The sequence below is a fragment of the Podarcis filfolensis genome, assembly GCF_964270895.1.
Source record: "Podarcis filfolensis genome assembly, chromosome: 8".
NCBI lineage: Eukaryota > Metazoa > Chordata > Lepidosauria > Squamata > Lacertidae > Podarcis > Podarcis filfolensis.
The window spans coordinates 2,984,755-3,008,531 of NC_139611.1; the positions used below are offsets into that span (position 1 = coordinate 2,984,755).

Here is a 23,777-nt window from a genome sequence, read left to right on the forward strand (position 1 = left end):
CAAGTAAAACAATAGACATACTTAACTAACTGACCAATCATGTTGGTTCTGCCTCACCAAAAAAGTCCTGCTCCCCCTAACAAGAACCCTGGCTATGCCCATGGGTGGGTGGCCCCACCCACCAGTCAAAGCTGGCACCTGTCAGGTGGGGGAGATCAGGATCTGGCCCTCTGGCTGGCCCCAATTCCCTCACTCCTGTGTTCTTCCGTCTCCTTTCCTTCCTTGGTGTGTGGAAGTGAAAACAGGCGCCTTCCGGTCAAGGTCTTCCACAGACACAGGCAGCAAGGACTTCTGCCTTTCACAGACCCTGACCCCTCCGTACTGATAGGGGTGCCCCCTTTAAATCCCCCTGGCGGTCTGTGCGGGGGCCACGGGGTTCATGCATTCAGCTCATGGGCTGCATTAGGAAAGAGAGAGCAAAGGGGGAGGGGGAAGGGGGCGCTGAGAGTTCAGTTGCTATGGAAACTGGCAGCCTAGGCTGGCATGTTGCCTAACAGAGAGTGGGAATAATGGTTCAATAGGTAAACTTGGCACAGGGGTGTTCTCTTTTGTTGAGGATGCTTCCACAAGGACAAAGGCAGCTGGCAGGGCCACCTTCGCTCCACTTTTCCGCCTCTTCTTCGCTCAGCCGCCAAGGCAGGCCTGGCGAGAGCAGCCTCAAGGGAACAACTCCGAGGGAAGTCGCAGGAGCAACAGCCGGCGCTGTTTGGATTTTGTAGGCCAGAGAGAGAGAGAGAGAACACCTCCCACCAACCCCCACATTGGGACTGAATCCACAAAACGGCCGAAAACCACCCTCAAGTTTCCAGCAAGGAGATGTTTGAGAACCTGGTGAGTAAATGCCACGCGAAAGTGAAGCGTGCAGGTGGGGTGGCTTGGAAGAAAATCTCTGCCTCTAAGGTTTCATGGGTCCCATCCACACCTTCCATTTAAAGGACTCTCATACCACTTTAACAGCAGTGGCTTCCGCCAAAAGAACACTGGGAACTGTAAAAAAGGTAAAGGACCCCTGGCAGTTAAGTCCAGTCAAAGGTGACTCTGGGGTTCTGGCGCTCATCTCACTTTCCGGCTGAGGGAACCGGCGTTTGTCCACAGACAGCTTTCCGGGTCATGTGGCCAGCAGGACTAAACCGCTTCTGGCACAACAGGACACCGTGAGCACCAGAGCGCACAGAAACGCCATTTACCTTCCCACTGCAGCGGTACTATTTACTCTTGCTGGTATGCTTTTGAACTGCTGGGTTGGCAGGAGCTGGGACAGAGCAATGGGAGCTCAACCCATCGTGCAGATTTGAACCGCTGACCTTCCGATCAGCAAGACCAGCAAGAGGCTCAGTGGTTTAGACCACTGGGAGCTGTAGTTTGTTATGGGCCCCCTAACAACTCTTAGCAACCCGTAGCAAACTACAGTTCCCATAATTTTGGGGAAAAGTCATCACTGTTAAAGTGGTACTAGAGTACTTTAAATGGACTATATGGATAGAGCCATAGCCATAAAGTTGTGTAAGTGGTGCATTTCTTGCACAAATGCATGCCTTGTGTTTGTGAATGCAGGCAGCTGGGTATATAGGAAAATTTAAAGTATGCATAAAAGTGAAATAATATATGATGCTTGTTCCTGTGATCATAGTTGACTAGTTCACATGTACCTTGGTTAGAACTCATTTTTCCTACACTTGGTGACTAGTAGCAGGCACGGCATGCGTGCACTGAGTCCTTTGGAAAACTTTGCTTAAGGCGGAGGTTTTCAATCTTTTTGGGCCCTTTTCCTGCAGACTCCTGCGGGGCTTAGGAGCCCAGTTATGTCACCTCTTGCCTGCAGAGCCAGCAGCCCCTCCCTTGTGGAGGGTTCCCTCAGCCTCCTCTTCTCCCCTCTCCTTGGGAGTCCTTTGGGCAGCCGCAGGTGCTGCCCCAGGTCTCTGAGCTGCCCCCCCACCCCCAAAAGAGGTGCCTCCTCACACTGCCCCACAGGGCCCTGGGAAGCACCTCCTGGTCAGCCCCAGAGGCGCCTTTCAGCTGGGGAGCTTGTAGCTGTGCAAGCCTTTGGGAAGCAGAGACATGAGAGGGCATCAGAGGAGGGAGGGAAGGAAAGAGGGACAGTGTTGCCCGTGGCACCCCTGGCCACCTTTCAAGGCACCCCAGAGTGCCATGGCACACGGGTTGAAAACCACTGGCTTAAGGTGATGTGGACGTTCTATCTGTGGTGCCATATCCACACATGCCAGTTGTGACTTGATGCTGCTGTGATCAACTTGCATGTATGAACTATCTTCAAGTTTATAGCAGTTAATTGTTCAGAAATCAAGAGGTGTATTGGCACGTGTGAGACAGTCCAAGTGTAATCATGTATAATTAAATGATGTGAATCCTACACTTCCAATATGGCCTTCCATTAGATCTTTTGGCTTCCCTTTCACATTGAATGAAGAGCCACATATGATGCATTCCTATTTGTGTCCCTATTTACCAGGGACAGTCTGGTGCCCATCTTGGAACATCGTGGTCAGGGTTCAGACCTCTCCTGCCAGGTCTCCAGAAGTAATATTTCGGAGTGGAGGATAGATATGTCCTCTTTTCTCCAACAAACATGCTCTAAAAGATGTGTAAGGATGCACTTCCTGCACCATACATGCTGAGGTGTGTTTTGAGCAGTGATAGTATATAATCACACTGGTGTGTTTTGCTAATGTACCGTTGATGAAAAGAAGTAACACCAAATTGACTTTTAAACTGGTAAAGAGCAGAGCAGCCAAGGCTCTGCTAGGGTTGCCATATTTCCAAAAGTAAAAACCAGGGAACCATGAAAGTTGTTGAGCTTGACTTGCCTAAGATCCAGGATAAATCTGGGTGTATGGCAGCCCAGGCTCTGCCCTCCGTGAGCGGCCACCGATTGGCCTGTTTGAACAGCCCCGAGATCCTGAGGCTATGGGGGATTCCCTGCAATGCTGGGAAGTGAGCCTGGCCAGGCGACGGGGATCGAGGCCTGAGCCTTAGGGACGCAAGCACCGCCCCCCAGGAAAGCCATGAGCGGCCATTATTGCAGAGTAAATGCATATAGCACACAACTGAAAGAACAGAGTTCCACCACCTTTGGGGCCCATGGGCACCTCTGGAACTTAGACAAAGGGTCAGGGGCACCACCACAAAATGACTGCTATGTGGGAAGGTGCTTCCAAGCTTTTTCAGATTTCATTTTTCTTTCCCATATGAAACACAACTCACCGGACCAGTAGTTGAATAATGATTGCTCACTTCACTGAAGGCCGAGAGACAAGTCGCTTGCTCAAGAAACGGAGTGGAAGGCAGAGTTGTGATCTGAGTGCTAAACTCATAGCCAATCCTTTCCCTCCACCTTGTTTTGCTGCAGCATAATGCCCATTTCACAGAAGCCATATAACTTGCCCAAGAAACTGAAGGCAGATCCACACCATACATTGAAAACACACTTGACACACATTTTTCATATTGATTTTTAAATGCTGCTTTTAATTTATGTGCTTGTTTGCTGTGGCAAAAGAACAACTAATAAATCAACAATAAATAAATAGCCAGCAACAATAAAACACGACTTCCTCCAAAGACACTGGTCTTCCTCTCACAGAGCTACAATTCCCAGCACCTCTAACAAACTACAGCTCCTAGAATTGTTTGGGAGAAGCCCCGTGCTTTAAATGTGCACTGAATGTATTTTATTTGAATTTTTATTTGAATGGTTCTTTGATGTTTAAATGCCTGGTGTGGATTTGCCCTGAGTACACGACAGTACATTTACTTTAGCGATGTGCAGTTCTGGGGGCGGGGTGGGAGAGAAAGGTGAAGGGGCTTGGTAATTTATCTTTGATATGAGAACAGAAGTGTGGCAAATATGCCTTTATTTGGGTTGGTGCAGCCATCTGAGACCATTTGTGATACCATCTGCCCTGTTCTGGTTGTGTGAGAGGCCTTGTTCCTCCGGGGGAAAACTGGTTTTCTGCAGCACGACCACATTCCTCAAGTAAACCGAGTGTGATGGGACTCCTCACGTGCTCAGTGGTCACATGTACCCACATGCTGTCCTGAATTGTTATCATTATCACAAAACTAAAGCAGTTCAAAAGCTGTCAGGAAAAAGATGCACACTTGAAGACGAGGAGGAGCACAAATCAGGCATCAGGGCTGGGCCAGCAAAGAGAGACAAAAATAGTTTAGCTGAAAACGTAACACCTGTCAAACTGTAAGGACTGAGATTTTCATATTAAAGAGAAAAAGAGAGAAAGTAGGGCTTTGAAATTCAAAGAAACTCCCTCACCCCGTGCCATTCAAAAAAAAAAAAAAAAAAAGCCACATCATTTTATCTCTCCAGCTGGTTAAACATAGTAGTGAGGTAGCAAATTCAGAAGTGCGGGTGTGTGGGTGTGGGGGGAGAGGGGGGGTCCCGTTCATGCTAGGCACAGCCACATCCCCTCACAGCCATGCGAAGGCCCAGCCTTCTAAGATTATGCAACCTTCTAATATTATACAATATAATTATATAATAATTATAATTAGGGATGCACTGCAACAATCAGTGCAGATCTTCCTGTATTGCCTTTCAGCTAGATCTACTGTTTTCTGGGCCTTATAAATGGGCAGTGATTTGGAGTGCTCCAATATCTTATTTCAGAGCGACATAAATTGATGCTCCAATGTATGTAACAGAACTTGCACACCAGTCTCTTGAAAGAGAAGTGCCTTGTGATTTCAGATCACCTAAATGCTTCACTTTGAGCCTACAGAACAACTTCTTGGTGTTCTTCCTGTGTGCTTTCTCCAGTGAAACCAACCCTCAGAGGCTGACTCACCTCATAGAATCAAAGGATTGTAGAGTTATAAGGTACCCCAAAGGCCATCTAGTCCAACCCTCTGCAATACAGGAATCACACATCTTTTCACTCTGATTGGTTCCAACCAGCACAAAGGGAGGCGGTGAAAAGTTCCTATTTCATACTGATTGGGAGTTCTAGGATGAGGGAGACAGGGACCCTGCTTCAGAAATATTAACACGACTTCAACCATGGACCGCTATACATTTGGTTAGACATCTGGATTTAGATTGGCTCTTAATTCCTATAAACAAAATGATAACAGAGTTCAAAATCAACAGATTTGTTGAGGTCAGCTGTGGTCATTACAGGCACCCTCCAAATTACATGTGTTCAACTAGTGCATGTTCAGCTTTATGCACTTAGCATAATAATAATGGGGGGTGTATCCAGGAAATTTGTTTATTTTTCAGTCCCACCCACCACTGAACCGAATGGTGCTCCCACTATACGTGATTTCACGTATATGCGTGGTACCCGGGAACCTAACCCCTGTGGAAGCAGGAAATCTCCTGTATAGGGCAACCTGTTCCATCCTGGTGCCCTACATACATTGCTTTGCAGTACATCTCCCATCAGCCCCTGGTGGGGCTGATGATGGGAGTTGGGAGTCCAAAACATCTGGAGGGCACCAAGTTGTTGAAGGCTATTAGAGTAGCTAATTTTGGGGCTGGACCCATTTCCAAGAAGGTACCTGCATTAGTCAATTGCAGCAAAAAGAGTCCTGCAACCCATTAAAGAATAACCAGTTTATTGTGGCATATGTTTTCGTGGATTACAGTACACTTTACTGATTATGTGAACAAAAGTTTATGTCTTTTGGACTGGAAAGATTCTGGCATTTGGGTGGGCTAAGGAGCAGGGAGAGCCCAATGGAAGCTTAAGGGCAGAGTAGGGTCCAATCCTCCCTGCTAACCTGAGTAGGAAAGGAAGGAAGTCTAACAAAGTTCTGCTTCTTCCCATGAAGACTACTTTGACATTTTATTCAAATGTTGAATTTTTTTAAAAAACAGCGACACTTGTTTGCTGGTGCCTTGAGCATATGTTTAGTCTGCTTACTGGATAATCCAGCACTGGTTGAGGCTGATGCAAGTTGGAGTCCAAAACCACTGGAGGACAGTTGGTTGGTGAACTAATGTTATTTCTGAGTAAGGAAATATTTCTGGTACGGAGGGGTCCTTTTAGTGAAAGTTTGGAGAGCAAGCCAGAGGTGAAAGTAATGCCCCCTAAATTATCTCTCTTTATTCAGCACCGAAATAAAAGTGTTCCTCTGCTGCTGGAACACTGACTGGGAATTCATTCCGCACAGAGATTTCCATCTCCACCAGCAAAATCAGACAGCTGCTTCTGGCTGATGGAGAATGAGAGAGAGAGAGAGAGAGAGAGAGAGAGAGAGAGAGAGAGAGAGGGAGGGGGGGGGGACAGGAGTTGCGCTGCAATTATAATTAGATCCCAGAGTCCAAATAAATGTGATAAGGCTGCCAGATACAAATTGTCTATTCATAGTGATTTTGTAAGTTTCCCCTTCAAAAAGGAGGAGTCTATGCCTGCTTTTGTAGGGACAACCTTCTGTATGAGGAAAGTGCAATGCATTTCTTTGGGGGGAACAGCCACAGGATGGAGATTTAGAGACTTATGAATGGCATGGAGAAAACAGCCGAAGAGTCTCTCTCTCTGCCCCTCTCATGAAGGGTGGAGAGCCTTTTTCAGTCCGAGGGCCACGTTCACTTCTCAGCAACCTTGCAGGGGCCACATGACGGGGCGGGCAGTGCCAGAGGCAAAAACAGGCAGAGCAATAAGTGTGAATTCTGCCTTTGTACACTTGTAAAGATAGTTTCTTCACACTCACGCATCACTCTCCATCCTCCACCCAGTCATGCAAGAAGCATTGTCAGGGTTCAAGGGCACATTCCACCCAGGCAAAAACACCCATGAAGAGGGGCTGGAGAGGATGCGGCCTGGGGAGAGTCTTGAAGGGCACATTTGGGCCCCTAGGTCTGGGGTTCTCATCCCAGAGGAACCTTTAGAGCAGTGTTTCCCAAACTTGGTTCTCCACCTGCTTTTGGACTACAATTCCCATCATCCATGTCCACGGATCTTGCCAGCTAGGGATGATGGGAGCTGTAGTCCAAAAACAGCTGGCGACCCAAGCTTGGGAAACACTGCTTTAGAGCAGCTCTGCAAATTAGGTCAGTATTAGTTTCCTCATATTGCCTGGAACATTCTAAAGTGCAGTAAAAATGTCAAGCACGATTGTATTCTTATGAATGAGCCATTTGTGTGTAGGAAATGGTACAGCTACCAGTGCCATTGTCTGTAAGTGTCAAACACACCATCCTGACATTCCTTCTGGAAGGAAAAAGTGCAGCTACAGAACTTCCACATCAGTGGAGCAGGGATGACGTGCCACTACTTATTTCACAGCAGGGAACAGTGACATCATCTCCTGGGGGGCTGTTTGCCAATTCTCTGCATGCCAAATAAGTAAACTTTGCTCAGGGAGAGACCCACCAAATAAAGGAGCTCAACAGAGGAAGAGGCAGATTCTGTTAGCTGAAGTTCCTTCATTATGACGAAATGTCATGTCACATAAATGCAGCAAGCTTTTGAGGCACCAAGAGCTCTTTATCGGGCTGGATGTTACATAACTTGGGAGGCAGGAAGTGAGAGAAAATCTGGCTCTGTATTGATGTTGCAATGTCTGCATTGGTCAAAATTCATTTTTGTTGCATAGTCTTAGAAGGTGTGTGGCTCTGGGGGTTGCCATGAAGAAAGAGCACCTGGGCTTTGGAAATTCCCCACTATGTCCCTGTTCTGCATGGTTTGACAATCTCTCCTGCTCCAGGGATGAACAGATTTGCCCTTTCTGATTATGGAGGACCAAACAGGAGGTACCAGGATGAGAATCCTGCAACAATGACTTAGAACGTAAGGTGAGAGGTGGGGTGCCAAACGTTGGCCTCGCAACAGAGCACTGCCTGGATGCATCCTCAGATGTATTTGATCTCACTGTCAATCAAGGGGGAAGTTTTAATGTGAAACTATCCTTGCTGGTGTCTGTGCTGAGTTTTCAAATTCAATATTGGGGTGCAGACTGCCCTGTTTTCTCAGTTCTTGTCCTTCTTGCTTGATAAAAGTTAGGCAGGGGGTTGACCAAGTAGTTTCAGGGACTGCTGAATGCCTTGTTGTAGGAGAGGGAAGTGCCAAAGCAAAGCCTCAAAGGAGGCTGTGTTGTGCTTCCTTCTTAGGAGAGCCTCCCTGGACCCAGAAGTTTACACTATAACTTTAGTTCAGTTGCAGATATTCCCTTTGGGGGCAAAGTACTTTGGGTAGATACAGACATGCTTGGAGAAAACAGAGTACAGTGGTACCTCGGGTTACAGACGCTTCAGGTTACAGACTCCGCTAACCCAGAAATAGTACCTCGGGTTAAGAACTTTGCTTCAGGATGAGAACAGAAATCGCATGGCAGCAGCAGTGGGAGGCCCCATTAGCTGAAGTGGTACCTCAGCTTAAGAACAGTTTCAGGTTAAAAATAGACCTCCAGAATGAATTAAATTCTTAACCCGAGGTACCACTGTATCTGGACCCATTTTAATCCAGCTTCAGGCCAGGATTTGGCACTGAAACTGCCTCTGTCACCATGATTGATGACCCTTATCAGGAGAGAAAGAGGGCAACCATGTAAATAAACCATGATACCTCTATAGCTTCTGATACCATTGACCGTAGTATCCTCCTGGGTCACCTTCAGGGATTGTGTGTTGAAGGCCCTGTCTGGTAGTAGTGGTTCTGATCCTATCACCAGATGCTGTTCCTGCTCATTCCCCTGGGGATTGACTTGCAGGGTCCCACACGGCTCAATCTTCTCTCCCAGGCTCTCTGAGATCTAATTGAAGCTGTTGGAAGCTGCTTTTAGGAGATTTGGACTGAAGTGTCACCAATATGTGGATGGCACCAAGCTCTAACTCCCTTTAACTTGGCTTGAGTTTTGCTCTTAGCTGCAGCCCTTAAATGTTCTCCAAGCACGATTCCCAAGGCACTAGGCAGAGACAGCCTGCCCTCACCCCCTAGGTGTTATCCTCCAGCTCTGCCCAGGTGCCACTAGGCTCCGACTTTATCCCAGCAGGCTCCACCCTGACCTCATCCTAATCTGACATAGAGCGGGGGTGCAATTTCCAGGAAGTCTGTCCCCTCCCCACAACAAAATCCATTAAGGGTTTTCTTTTTGGAACCCCTCACCAGATATCATCAGCTATTAATGCTATTTTTTAGGAGCAGGAGAGATCTCCTGCATCACATGTCCTGATGGTGTTATGTGTCTAAATGTGAACATGTATATTCCCAGGAGACAGAAGGGGAATGAAGTTAACATCCCAGAATGTATCTGATGGAACACTGTGTGTGTGTGTGTGTGTGTGTGTGTGTGTGTGTGGTTTATGTGCTGCACACTCACTGTTCCTTAATCTCCGCTTCCTACATCTTAAGATCAAGCCCATGCTGGATCCCTTTGTTTACATCATCTAAAATAGCTGTACCTTTCCTCAACCTCTGTCAAATGCTGGTGGATATGAAAAGTATAATATCAGCTCAGCTCAGAAAGCGGAAGGCTGAGACGAAGCAAACAAGAGGCTCAGGCACATCATTCCTTGGAGCAAAGTGACTTTGAGGCACTTTGTAATGTTAACGGTTTGACAGTTTGGTTCCTCAGTTGGACCCGGCTCCTTTTTCCGAAATAAGTCTATAAAAAAGAAACCAGCAAGAAAACAAATGGGACAGCCTTGAGGCATATCATACATTTTGGCTAAGTATGGACTACAGTTCCCATTGCTAATGATGGTTTTCTCCAGGCTTAGACATGATTCTTTGATTGAATGGGGTGGAGGGAGGGCTGAGCTATTTATGAGCACTCAGCGCATATCGGAGAGAGTGGATGTGTGCAATGCACGAGAGCAATGTAGAATGAGAATATGGTGTATTGGATTGGGGTCTGTTTTCCTATATATCTATTAATGAAGTCAAACTTGCCTTTGGCTGCACTTATGGCTGTAGAGAGGGGAATAGGGTATCAAATAAAACACAGAATGTGTAGTTTTGCGGAGGAATAGTACTGGGGGCTTTAGTTTTGTTTTTTGCACTTTATCTCCCAAGTTACACAAATTTACCCAAAGGGGAAGGGGACTTTGCTACCAGTTGCTGCAAACCACAGGAGGGGAGGGTCCTGCTCACACATTTCCTCCAGGCAGCTGGTTGGCCCCTGTGAGAATGCTGGGCTGGATGGGCCATTGGCCCAAGGGAAGGAGTGGGCAGCAGTTCATTCTCCCTCCAGAACCTCCTGGCCATTTTCTTTTGCTGCAGGACTGAGCTAGGATGTGCCTCCCAGTTTACGCTGGACTCCCTAAAGAGGGATGCTCCCAGGTGCAATGGAGGGTGCGATCCCATCTCCATGTGGAAGAAAGATGCAGCTTCTGGTCCAGTTAAGTTTTGTGCATTCATGGAATGGGAAGGGCCGCCATCTTGCGCTTTGCCTCGGGCAGCAAAAGGTCTTGGGGTGGGTCTCTGAAACCTCCTTAGTTATTGCCTGCAGGAGCTCTGTCCTTAGCTAGTCAAATCACCATTGAATTCACCAATCACCATTGAATGAGGAGCTGGAGCACCATGGAATGTTCACAAATCTCCCGGCTGCTGAGATATTTTCAGCACAAAAACTGTCCCCATGTAAATCCTAGGGAGAGACGGGGTGGTGTGTTGTTGGTGGGATGGGGTTCAGTAGAAAAGGGAGTAGGCGGTGGCACCACAGATAAGCAGGCTATGTGAGTGAGCGGAGGAGGGGGAAAGGCTCAGAGAAGGTACTGGATGCAGGTACTGTATATGCCTTTGCAAATGTATGTGGGCCTCCACTTAGCAATCAGTTCATTTTATGGATGCTTTGTATTGCTATTTATTCAGCTGAGATCACAGAATTGTAGAGCTGGAAGGGATCCCGAGTCATCTAGTCCAACCCCCTGCAACGCATGAGCCTGAGATGGCCGGTGCTACGTGTGGCCATTGAGGCATGTTTCGCTGGGCACTTGAAACCCACAGGCAGGTTGGCTTCTCCCTGTGCTGAGCTCTTGGTGTGAAGGTCCTCAGGACATGGAGAGACAGGGGAAGCAGGCTCTAGGGCTGCCTCCCCCAGCCTGGTGCCTTCCAGCTGTTTTGGACTGCCAGCCTCAGCATTGTATGACTGCTGATGGCAATTGGAAAAGGCTGTTCTAAGGCTGAGTCCCAACAGAGTCCAACTAAGCTCCGTCTCCGACATCATTTAATTAGAAATAGAAATATCAGTAGGCATCCATTGCAAGTTCATCCAAACTCCTGTTCCCATCAAAGTAGTTGGGCAAAGATAGGCTGAGAAATGGTTCAGGGGCCCCCAGCAGAATGGGATGACAAGGACCAAGCGGAAGCACCGGTAGTGCCGGGGGCTGCCAACTAGGACCCAAATGCAAAGGAAGGGCGGCCTTCCTCGCCCCTCAGCCCCGCCATCGCCTCCCGCTGGCCTCCTTCGAGGAATCGGTGAGAAGGCACAGGAGCGGGGTGGGCGAAGGGACGTTGGCACCCCCCGAGAGGCAGGAGGGCAAGAGAGCGGGGCGCTGGTCTCGGGGCACCTGCCCGCCCCTCCCGCTCGCCCGGGGCGGGGGCGTTGCGGGGCCGAGGAGCCGAGGGAGTTAACGCCGCCGTGCAGGCGGGCGGGTGGGTTTTCGCTCGGCATCGGCTCAGCTGCCGGCTTGGGAGGGGACGAGCCGCGCTCCGCCGCCGCCGCCGCCGGTGCCCAGCGCGTCACATCACGGCCAGCTCCGCCACCGCGTCCTCTTGCCGCCGCCGCCGCCGCCGCCCCACCGAAGCTCCGCCAAGCCCGCCATGCAGGTAAGGGGGTCCGGGGGGGGGACGCCTCCGGGTGCCCCTCGGGGTGGGAGGCGGAAGGGAAAGTTTGTCTCCAGGGCAGCAGCCCCCCAGCCTTTGGGGGCGCCGGAAGCGGGGCCCAAAGGGAGGGAGGGAAGCGGGTTCTGGGAACTGTTGCTGCTGGTTTTAAAGTGCTTCTCCAGCACTTCTGATGTTGAGACCACAGTCGGGTTTCGTTTCAGCCTTACAACAGTCCTGCAAGGTAGGTTAGGAGGGTGGAGGAGGGAGAAAACAAAAGGTCAGCGAGGGAGTTTCTTAGCCGGTTCAGCGATCTCCAAACTTGCTGCTTTGTGATTCCCCCTTTAAAGTGCTCTAGGCGGGGTGGGGGTGTCTGCCCCCCCATCAGAACAGGTTCGGGTGGGTCTGCAAAGGCAGGCCAGGGGGCAACAAGGGCACTAGAGGTGCAGCAATAAAACTGCTAGCACATTTGCAAAGCTAAGCTGGGTTTGGTTTCAATTTGCATGGGGGACCTGTTTTGAGATTCCTGCATTGCAGAGGGTTGGATAGATGACCCTCAGCGCCCCTCCCGACTCTACAGTTCCATAATTCTCTATGACAGGAGCTCCTGTTTCCAGGACTGGCTGCTGAGTGAAGGGGCCATAAGTTAGGCAAGTCTAGGTTTGTATCTGGTCTCTGGCTCACAAGGTGGCCTCTTGCAGCCATCTATGATAATAAGAGGACTGTCCTATCCTACAGGGTTGTTGCAAAGATTACTGAAATAATGCACATGGACTTGGGCTTTGAACAGTTGAGAACGCTGCAAAGTGTTGTTACAGCTGGTATTCATTTAAGGACATGCATCCACCAGGGATCCAACGAAAGCCAGGAAGGTTGAAGCGGGGCATTTTGGGGCTGGCGGCGGAGGCTTCCCACTCCTGCCTGCACTGCAAAGTCCACTGCACACTCAGCTTATATAGGGATTTTTCTAGCATGCTCCCCCCTGCCCTTTCCCCCTCACCATTTTACCCTTTTAATTACCATCTTTTCCAACCACTCTCCAGACCTACCACTTTCCCAAATTAAGACAAACCAGGCAGATCATCTGCGTTTTGTTTCTAAGAAGAAAATTAAAATTAAAAAGCAAAGCAAAAAACAGCAGCACAGGAGTCAAGGAAGCTTGCTTATACCAAGTCAGACACAGCTCAGAGTTGCCAACACTGGCTGGCAGCACCTCTCTGGGGTTTCTGAGTGGGGGAAATTCCCAGCTCTTCCTGGAGAAACGAGGTTGAACCCGGGACCTTTTGCCTGCAAAGCAGGTGTTCTTCTGCTGTTCTTCTACAGCCTTTCCCTCAAAAGATTTTGAGTCAGTTATGACAGTACTCTGCTGTAGAGAATCTTTTCTCCCAAGGAACTCAAGGTGGTCCCATGGTTCTCCTCCCCATTTTATCCTCACAACAACCTTGTGAAGTAGGCTAGGCTGAGAGAGGGAGAGAGAGACTGGCCCAAGGTCACCCAGTGAGCTTCATAGCTGAGCGGGGATTTGAACCCTGGTCTCCCAGCACTCTAACCATCATGCCACACTAGCTCCCCACCCTGCTCCCTGCATGCCCAGGAACTGGCAGGAATCTGGTACCGTTCACATATATTTCCTAGGGAGGAAAAGTGGGTCTTTCTGTGCCTAAAATGGAGCATTTCCTACAATTATTCCCCTACAGGAAACCACTCAGAATGTGACAAGAAGAGGTCAAAACTGGCCCTTTCTTGCCAAGTAGCTGGCGAAATGGGCAACTCTGGAGCAAGCCCGGAGTGACAGGAGCCTGTCAGAGAAGGCTGGAAGTCAAAGTGGCCTCCTTGGGTTTTTTGAGGTCACTTGGCACCCCCCCCCCAGTGTTATGCAAAGTCTTTCCTTGTTTTCCACAGAGGAGACTTTTTCTCCTCCTCACATTATCATCATCACCATTGACCTTAATTCCCCAGTTCTAACCCCTCTCCCATGCAGTCTGCCAAGGCAGCATGTGAGCAACAAGTTGGTGTTGCCTAAGAGTGTGAGCTGCTTCTCACCTTAGCCCCTGCCACTAGGCAGCTGTGTGCCACAAAGCCACTGCTCTCAGCCTCTGCCCCTCAATTGGGGGTGATAATTAAAGTCACTGACTCACCTTGCAGGGTTGTTGTAAAAATGACTGAGATAATGTCGCTGAAGGGGCTTTTGAACACACAAAAGATGCTCTAAAAATGCTGCCTATATTTTGGCTGCAGCTCAGCCGCAGAGCACCTGTTTGCCTTCAGAAGGTCTTATGTTCCATCTCCAGTGGCCACAGGCAGGGAGAAGTGGGGAGGGGGGCTGTCTGAAACCCCCGAGAGCCACTGCCAAACAGTGTTGACAATATTGAGCTAGCTGGGCCAATCGTCTGACTTGGTATAAGGCAGTTTCCTGTGTTCCTATTGGAGGAAGAGTTATGGCTCAGAGGTAGACCACCTGTTTAGAATGCAGGTGTTCCCAGGTTTAGTCCTTGTAATCTTCAGGTAGGGTTGGGAGAGACCCCACCTGAAATCCCAGAGAGCTGCTGGCAGTAAAGGAAGACAGTTGGAAGTTTCATTCTGGGGCATAATTTAGCCCAGGCCTTGCATGTTAGCGGTAAGTAAGTTCCACTGAGTTTGATGGACTGGGCATGGGGTTGCCACCTGAGAGTAAGGGCTCAGAGCAATTGCTGCACCACCTCCCAGTTTCAGGGACCATTTTGTGTATGCTGACCGTTGGCAGTGAGGATGTGCTGCAGTGCTAGCCCTATTCCACCCCTGGGTATGTCCCTCTTTTTTATCACCTTCACTCCCCTCTTAGCTTGTTCTCAAAATCTCTTCCAGTTAGTCTGTGCAGTATCATTTGAGCATCTTTTTACATGACAAGAGCCCCTATGAACAGTCTGCCCAGGAGATTCTGGAGTTGGGGACTAAGGTTGTAAGAAGGCTGTTCTCACCTGTATCGGTTACAATCAGTGCTGTCTCTGTTCTGCTGCAGTTTGGTTTCTCACAAATTGTATGTTATTCGTCTCACTGTCCACTATTTAATGTCAGTTGCATAAGTTTTGTAACTATTTGCATAACATAAGTTACATTCATTTCAATGAAAAGGGAATGTGAAAAAGAATTCTATCCAGGGCTGTTATCAGGGGTCCCATGGGGTCCCACTCTCAGATTTCCTGCTCTTCCCCACCACTTTTAATCATATTGTTTTCTTTGCTGACAAGATGTCTGAGCTCCCTGCAAATCACAGTTGAGACCTGAGCCATCCACCATCTTAACATGATCAGAGGCAAATGTGCCATGAGTCTTGGAAGTACCTACATGCCATGCCCCCAATTCTGTCTGTGGCATTTTGACCTGTGACAGCCATTTCACCACAACTTGCTTCTGAGGCTGTTCCAATCAAGTGATTCCTGCACTGCAGGGAGTTGGACAAAAGGGCTCTTGGGATCCCTTCCAACTCTACAGCCTCTATGATTCTGTTTCACTATGGCAGCTCATCATGATATCTTAGAAGGCCTTCAGAGAGTGAAGTGGGCTGAGCCACAGTGGCTTGCAATCTTGGCATATCCATAAGAAAATACCACATCAGAACCCAACCTCCCCCACCCCACAAGTCATCCAGAGATGGGGGGTCGGGTGGGCTAAAGACTGGAGCTTGAAGACCTCGATTCCTGCACTGCTTGAATCAGCTGGTCGATTACAGGACTAAGTCCCAGGCTGAATATCTCAGCTCAGCCACAGACTTGTTTTGTGTCATTAGACCAAGCATCCTTCACTTTAAGAGACATTCCGACAACAGCATCTGTAACATGTGGATGGTAATAATCCAGGGTTTCCTTACAAAACTTATACAACTTGATACATGGGTGTGTAGCGCTTTGAACACTTGGAAAGTGCTGCATAAGTTCTAAGGATCATTTCTTACTGTTTTAGCTACAGGTTATCTGGGTGACCACAAGCAACCTTTCTCAGACTTGTTTCCCCATGTGTAAAATCTGAATAATAGCAACCTGTTTCATAGGGCTGTTGCAAGAATGAACCTCGGTTGTGGAACCTGTGTCTCTCCAGATGTTTTTAGAGTCCAGCTTCCACCAGCTCCAGTTTACATGGCCAGTGGTCAGGAATGCTGTGAGCAGTGGCGTAGCGTGGGGGGTGCAGGGGGGGCGGGCCGCACCGGGCGCAACATCTGGGGTTAGGTCAAATCCATGGGTTAGGGGGCGCAAATCCACGGGTTAGGGGGCGCAAATTACTTGCCTTGCCCCGGGTGCTGACAACCCACGCTACGCCACTGGCTGTGAGCAACATCTGGAGGCCCAAAAGTTCTCCATCCCTGAATGAGAAGTTGTAACACTCTGTGCAGCGGAAGAACCCATATCAGCCACTTCCAACCTACATACTGACTGGAGCTGACGGGAGTTGTAGTCCAAAACAGGCGGAGGGCGCAAGGTTGGGAAAGGCTGGCAGTGAGACTTGGCCTCTCCCCCCAAATCTGAAATTTCTCCCCCTTCCCTTTGCTCAAACTATTCTTGCTTCCCCCCACGTTGGACTCCAGAGCTTCCTATTAGCCTCTGACCCCACCATTCCTCTATCTCCTTCTCCATTTGTCTCCTTCTTCTTATGCCACACAGTCCTCTTGGGTGAACCCAATGCCAGCTTCAGTGACTGATGCCTTTCTTATCTCAAAGAGCAGCTGCCAGCTGAAGCAGCTGCTATGCCAACTGACCCCCACTTTTTCTGCTGAGCGGGGAGGACAACCTCTCTTTCAGGCAGCACAGATGAGAGAGAGAAAGGACATAAGAAGAGCCTGGCTGCTGTATCAGGCAAAGCATCTCTCTAGTCCAGCATCCTGCCATCACAGCGGCCAACCAAATGCCCTAGTAGGAAGGCTCCCAGACAAGACATGAGCACAACCACACTCTCCCCATTTGTGATTGCCAGCAGCTGGTATTCAGAGACATTCAGCCTCCAGCCCTGGACGTAGAGCATAGCCAGCATGGCTAGTGGCCACTGAGAGCCTTTGGGATATTACTCACAGAACGACATAAGCAAACAAGTAAAACAGGTCCTTGCCTTCATTAAATTTATGCTAGTCTAAAATTACACAAAGGGGTGAATGAGGAGGAAGGCATCAGGCGAAGGGAGGGGAGGTTAACAAGGGATGAGTGCAATAGCCCATAAGACTACACTGACTTTGTAAGGACAGCTCAGCTGGATCAGGCCAAGGGCCCATCTCCATGGTCAACTAGATGCCCCAAGGGGAAGCCCATAAACAGGGCATGAGCCCAACCACACTCCACCTTTCCAGTTCCCAGCAACTGGTGTTCAAAGGTTTGTTGCCTCTGACAGTGGAGGCAGAACATGACCATCATGGCAGAAGAAGACAAGCGATGAAGACCCTTCACCCATTATCTGCTTTACGTGTACGTTTAAAAGCATAAAGTATGAATGAAGCAAATAATATGTTTGCATGTGTCACAGGGATGTGCTTGTCAGGGAACCTGGATTGTCTGTAGAGCCTGTTAAGGGCACACTTGTGTTGGTAGCAACTCAGAGCGTGAAAAGATGACCCAGAGAAAGACGACTGATTCACTGGTTCAAGAGTTTGCTTCCTCTTACTGCTTTTTGCACTAAACAAAAGCACAAAGCTGAAAATTGGGAATGACCTCCCCCCCCCCACCGCCATTTTTATGTCAATTGCAATTATAATACAGGGAAAAAACAATGAGTTTGCATTTAAAAGTGAACCTACCTAATTTGCAGTTCCTGAAACAATAATATACAAATCAACCTTCAAAATTCACACTTATCTGATTTTTGCAGAGCAGTTCTCCCAGCCAAGAAATGTATTGAAAAATGCATGTACTAGGGGAAGGTGTGCATATAAATGCATGTATTAATGAAAATAGCAGATAAAAACACATTATTTTAGGGAAAACATATTAGGGAAAATTGCATGTAAAAACTAACGCTTTAGGATAAATTTGCACTAAATGCTAATGAATTTTCATGATAACTAATACAAATTGATGTAGAAATGTGGAGAACTGGATTTAAGATTGGAAAAATTAGAAACTGAGAGAAACTGAAAAGGACAGATTCACCTCTCTCTTACTGCAAGGCAGCCGAAAAGTAACTGAGAACAATTGCCCACAGAACATATGGTAGACTTTCAAAAAGATGTTAGAAACTGGTAATCCAGCTCTCAGCAGATCATGGAAGTTTTTCCAGCTTGAGAGGGCAGTGGCTGGAGATGCATTTGCACAAACAGGAGGAATGAAGTGTTTTTTGCTTAGATTGGCTTGAAAGGCAAGCCCATAAAAACTTACACTGGTCCAGAATCCCTGTTCCCACAACAAGAGCAGACCGTCTGCTTTGCAAGCAGAAGGTCCAGTTTCAATCCCTGCCGTCTCCAGGTAGGGCTGGCAGTTTTCACTGCCTGCAGCTCTGAAGAGCCACTGCCGGTCAGTGTAGATCATACTGTGTTAGATGGGCCAATGGCCTGACTTGGTGTAAGGCAGCTTCCTCGGTTCTTATTCAGGATGATCAACAAGCACCGTGGGTGAAAGAGGCATCAAACACGTATTAAGCCTCATGTGCGCAAATACCCAGTAGCAGTTGTTGTTGGCATCTGTCTGTCTTGAGAGACAATGGAGTGTGCCTCCAGGGGTGAAATTAAACCGCTGTGTTACCAGCACCAAAGTGGGTGCAGTCCTGGGTAGTGTGTATGGAGGTCCTGGGCTGCCCAGACGACAATATCCTCCTCTTGCCCTTGCTGATGTGGTCCAAATGAAAACAGAGCAATACATTTGACACCAGCTTGGCTGCAGGAGTTGCTGGAAAGAGGCCTACAAGACGCTATCCAACAGTCTAAGTGTTATGTACTGAGTTGAATAGGATCCAAACTGCAGCAGTCTGATTGGTCCTAGAACAATAGGATCCAAAAGGCAGCAGTCTGATTGGTCCTAGAACAATAGGATTCAGAATGCAGCAGTCTGATTGGTCCTAGAACAATAGGATTCAGAATGCAGCAGTCTGATTGGTCCTAGAACAATGCAGCAGTATGATTGGTTGGCAGGAACCACCCAATCATGCTCCAGATAGAAGTGAATCCACAACCTGATTGGCTTACAGTAGAATTCCGGAATTAGCCAATCATGTGCAGCCCATTGTGTAAATAATGTATATAAAGCAGATACTTTGAGGGGACTTTCATTCATTCCTCCTCACCACTATGAGCTGAATAAAGAGCATGAAATCACTTTGCGACTCTGAGTATATTTCACTAAGGGACTCCACTATGGATTTGTTTAGAGTTTACATACAGAATCATAGAGTTGGAAGGGACTCTGGGTCATCTAGTCCAGCCCCCTGCAATGCAGGAATCTCAACTAAGGCATCCATGTCAGACGGCCATCCAACCTCTGCTGAAAAACCTCCAAGGAAGGAGAGTCCACAGCCTCCCAAGGGAGACCGTTCCACTCTTGAACAGCTCTTACTGTCAGAAAGTTATTCCTGATGTTTAGTCAAAATCTCCTTTCTTGTAACTTGAGTCCTCCCCTCCAGAGCAGGAGAAAACAAGCTTGCTCCATCTTTCAGGTGACAGCCCTTGAATATTTGAAGATGGCTATCATATCTCCTCTTAGTCTTCTCTTTTCTAGGCTAAACATACCCAGCTCCTTCAACTGTTCCTCAATGCAGGGAGGGAATTGGTACACCTGTCTGACTCTCACAGAGGCTGATTAGAAGGAGATAAGCCCTGAACAATGATTCACACTGAGCGGCTGAGTGGGAAGTCAGAGCTCCCTGAAGCCCTGCCTGGATTGGTTGATTTTTCCTGGCTCATGACTTGTGAATTACTTCCCTGCTCCTCATGCTATCAAAGGTAGCAGTTGGATGAGGGAACACTGGGCATTTCAGGCCAGGTAATAACGAACACCTGGTCAGAACCCTCTAGAACAGACTTCCCCAACCTGGTGCCCTACAGATGTTTTGCAGTAATACTCCCATCAATTTAAAATTGTGTAAATACACAGACTTCTTGGGGAGGTGGGAGAGGAGAGTAAAGCACTTGTAGTTTTGCTGGTTGGAGGATTTGGATCACAGAGAGAAGGGACAGTGGCTGGAGAGACGGGGGGAAAGGGAGAAATGGAAGAGAAGTGAATAAATGGAGGATGGGGAGCAAAAAAAAAGTAGTGAAATATAAAAAGGAAGGATGAGGTGGAGCAGGATGGAGGGAACAAGAAAATGAATTGAGCTGAGGGAGGATGAGGAAGAGAAAAGGGAGGGGATAGGAAAGGCAGCCAGAGGCTGGGTAGATGGAAGGATGAAGACAAAGAAAATAGGAGAGGAAGTAGGAGAATGGTTTGCTCTGGCATCCTGGCCTAGCTCTGCTGCAATGCCTGTGCAGGTAACAGTTATAATGATGGCCATTCTCATTCTCATCATTAATTATATCCTTAATGAATACATAAATATGTAGGTAGGGATGAACTACCCCCCCCCCTTTATGGTGCACTGCCCCCTGAACTCTAAGGCTGGCTATGGTCCCTGCCTGCCAATCATGACCAAATACTGTCTTGTGACAGAACCATTTTTGGGATTGTTGGAGACTCTGTGCGGAATGGTCCTCCTTCAAAGAGCGGCTTGATCTTCCTGTGCCGCTGGCTTTTGAAACAGGTGTGCCAGCCGGTGGCAACAAGGCCAACACCGATAAATAATGAACAACCTGCGAATGCCGAAAACAAAAGGGGGAGACGCTTGTCTGAATTATTGATGCACACAGAGAGAAGGATCCAGCAAAAAGACAGATAGAATATAATGACCTGTTTACCTGGTCAGTTATATGTACTTCTTAGTTCATTGTCATCTGCAGTTGGACAAACATTTGCTGGTCTATGTTCTGAAGCTGCTTCTTGTAAAAATAGAACATGTTAATACAGTGGTACCTCAGTTTTTGAGCGTCTTGCAAGCCGAAAGTTTCGGTTTCCGAATGCCGAAAAACTGGAAGTAATCGCTTCCATTTTCGAACACGCATCAGAAGTTGAATGGCTTCCGCTGCCTGTTTTTCAGTTTTTCAGTTGCAGTCAGACCTTTGCACCTCGGTTTTTGAACATTTCAGAAGTCGAACAGTCTTCCGGAATGGATTACGTTTGATAACTGAGATACTACTGTACTGCACTTTGTTGTTCTCACCAACCTCAAATCATTTTTTTCCTTATGTCTTTCTGTTTTAAGAAGGAATGTAGGATGATCCACTCTTTCTGCTAAAACCTACATTGAATATATTTTGTTGGCATAGAAACATCAAACCGTGCCCAGAGGGCTTTTTTGCATAGCATGCCAGCAAGACAGCCTGAACCAACTTGGTGACTGCCAATTGTCTTGGACTACAATGTGCAGGCTGGGGCTGATGGGAGTTGTAGTTCAAAACTGGAGGACATCAGGTTGGCAAAGGTTTACATTACATCAAGTTTTACATTTCCGGGGGTGAGAGAGGGGATTAAAGGGTTTCCTGCTCTTCATAACAAATGTTAACTCGCTGCCTTGGGGAGCTGACTGTCACCAAGCGTTATGACCCATTAAGACCTAAGTTACAACCTAATTTAAGAAGTTCAGTAAATGAGTAAATGTTTTAATGCAAGTCATAGTCTGAAAAGATTTGTTGAAATAATACAGCTGCCTGTGTCCCTGTGACCCGGAGGCAAAATCCAGGAGCAGAAATGAGCTAACTGGAGTGGGAACATGGAATCTGAATTTAAAGGAGGTAACATCAGCCAGACCTAAAATGGCATCTGCATGTTAAAAGTGCTTTTCAGAAAATGATGCACAGCTTCCCCCACTTCTCCAAAAGCTAGGCTTGCTCTCCAGCTATTAAAGATGCTTTAGCTGAACACAAAACCACTTCAGAGGGTTGAATCATCCGCTGTGTCTCTGCAGCCAGGCAGGCTAGAATCCAGAACACATCGGCAGCAGCACCGTGGCCTATTTTTAAACAAGGTGTGCATGAGGGGAGGGAAGCATCTACAGTAGCTAGCTTGCAACAGGGTGTGGTGAGGATTTGCTGCCCTTTGGCAGAGTTGTCACCTTAGCAGAACAGAAGCCAAGCCAAACCTGTCCTTTGTTCGGAATGCTGTTGAGGAAAAGGGCCAATTTATGGAGTATCTCAAGAGAGGCTCAGAAAGTTAGCTTGGCTGCAGAGGTGCATTAACCACTTGCTCCACTTTTCTTTTTGCTGGAATGATGATGGTATGCATGCAAGCAAGCAATAATAATAGAATCAAAGAATTGTAGAGGTGGAAGGGACACCAAGGGTCATCTAGTCCAACCCCCTGCAATGCATGAATCTCAGCTGACGGATGGCCATTCAATCTCCGCTTAAAAACCTCCAAGGAAGGAATCTAAAACCTCCTGAGGGAGACTGTTCCACTGTTGAGCAGCTCTTACTGTCAGAAAGTTATTCCTGATGTTTAATTGGAATCTCCTTTCTTGTCACTTGAAGCCATTGGTTCAGGTCCTCCCCTCCAGAACAGGAGAAACAAACTGCTCCATCTTCCATGTGACTGCCCTTGAATATTTGAAGATGGCTATCATATCTCTTCGCAGTCTCCTTTTCCCCAGCCTAAACATACCCAGCTCTTTCAGGTGTTCCTCATCAGGCTTGGCTCCTTCGGGTGTTCCTCATCATCATCTAGGTCACCCTCATCTGCACACCTTCCAGCTTGTCAACATCCTCCTTAAATTGTGGTGCCCAAAATTGGACACAGTATTCTGGGTGTGGTCTGACCAAGGCAGAATAGAATGGTACTAATCTGGACACTATACTTCTGTTGATGCAGCCTAGCATGGCATTATCTTTTGTTGTTTTTGCTGCATCACACTGCTGACTCATGTTAAGCTTGTGGTCCACCAAGACCCCTAGATCCTTTTCACACGTACTGCTAGTAAGCCAGGCGTTGTCATCCCTCCCATCCTATATTTGGACATCCTAAGTGCAGAACCTTACATTTGGGCCTACTGAAATTTTGTTAGTTTGTGTTTAGTTCTCCAATCTGTTAATATCATTTTGAATTCTGAATCTGTCCTCTGTGGCATTAGCTACCCTTCCCAGTTTGGTGTCTTCCGCAAATTTGATGAGCATCCCTTCAATTCCTTCATCCAAGTTGTTTATAAAGATGTTGAACAACAGTGGGCCCAGGACAGAACCCCATGGTACCCTACTTGTCACTTTTCTCCAGGATGATGAAGAACCATTAATGAATACTCTTTGGATTCGGTCAGTCAACCAGCTACAAATTCACCTAACAGTTACCTCATTCAACCCACATTTTACCAGCTTCCTCGCGGGAATATTATGGGGGACTTTGTCAAAAGCTTGACTGAACTCAAGATACACTATGTCCACAGCATTCCCCTGATCCACAAAGGCCCTAAGAAGGCAGATTGCCAAGCAGTCTATAGCAGACCCTCACAGTAAGGTTACTGTTGTTTATTTCTTCAACAGTTTTTACCCATTCACTCAGCTTTCCATGCTTTCCATGCTTTCCATGCTCCAGGTCATGGATTTCTACACATCCTTTACATATAATGCTCCTCCTCCTCCCTTCCTGTTTGGTCTAGTCCTTTTAAATAGGTTATTTCCCTCAATTCCTACATTCCAGTCATGAGTCAAATCCCACCAGGTAAAGCCTATCAGGTAATATTTGCCATCCTGTGATAAAAGCTCCAATTTGTCTTGCTTGTTTCCTATACACTGCGTATTTGTGTAGAGACAACTTAAACCATGAGTCGTTCCCTCCAGCTGCTTCCTTCTTGTAGTTTCTTGCCCTTTAGCAGTTTTCTGGAGCACCACTTCAGTTTCCTGTGTGTCAATGAGGCTATTATCCCCAGTATCAGGTGTTCTTCTGTCGTTTGTAATGTTGTCACCCTCCCCTTCAAGATCTGGTTTAAAGCTCTCATGATCAGGTTCTCAGACGCTTAGCAAACACATTCTTGCCAACTGCTGTGAGGTGCAGCCCATCTTTTGCCAAAAGT

At 47.7% G+C, this 23,777-nt stretch overlaps 1 protein-coding gene across 2 annotated transcripts in view; it reads left to right on the forward strand.

Moving 5' to 3' along the window:
- Positions 1–488: 488 nt before the first annotated feature.
- The window catches only part of KCNIP3 (potassium voltage-gated channel interacting protein 3), a 118,687-nt gene continuing 95,398 nt past the window's right edge, over positions 489–23,777 (forward strand). The window contains exon 1 of one of the 2 annotated variants that reach the window (XM_083629624.1): positions 489–831. In XM_083629624.1, the coding sequence (XP_083485750.1) occupies positions 817–831 (15 nt within the window). In that variant the 5' untranslated portion in view covers positions 489–816. Of the gene's footprint in view, positions 832–11,558; positions 11,748–23,777 lie in introns of those variants that run through there. The other variant, XM_083629625.1, reaches the window with a different exon arrangement.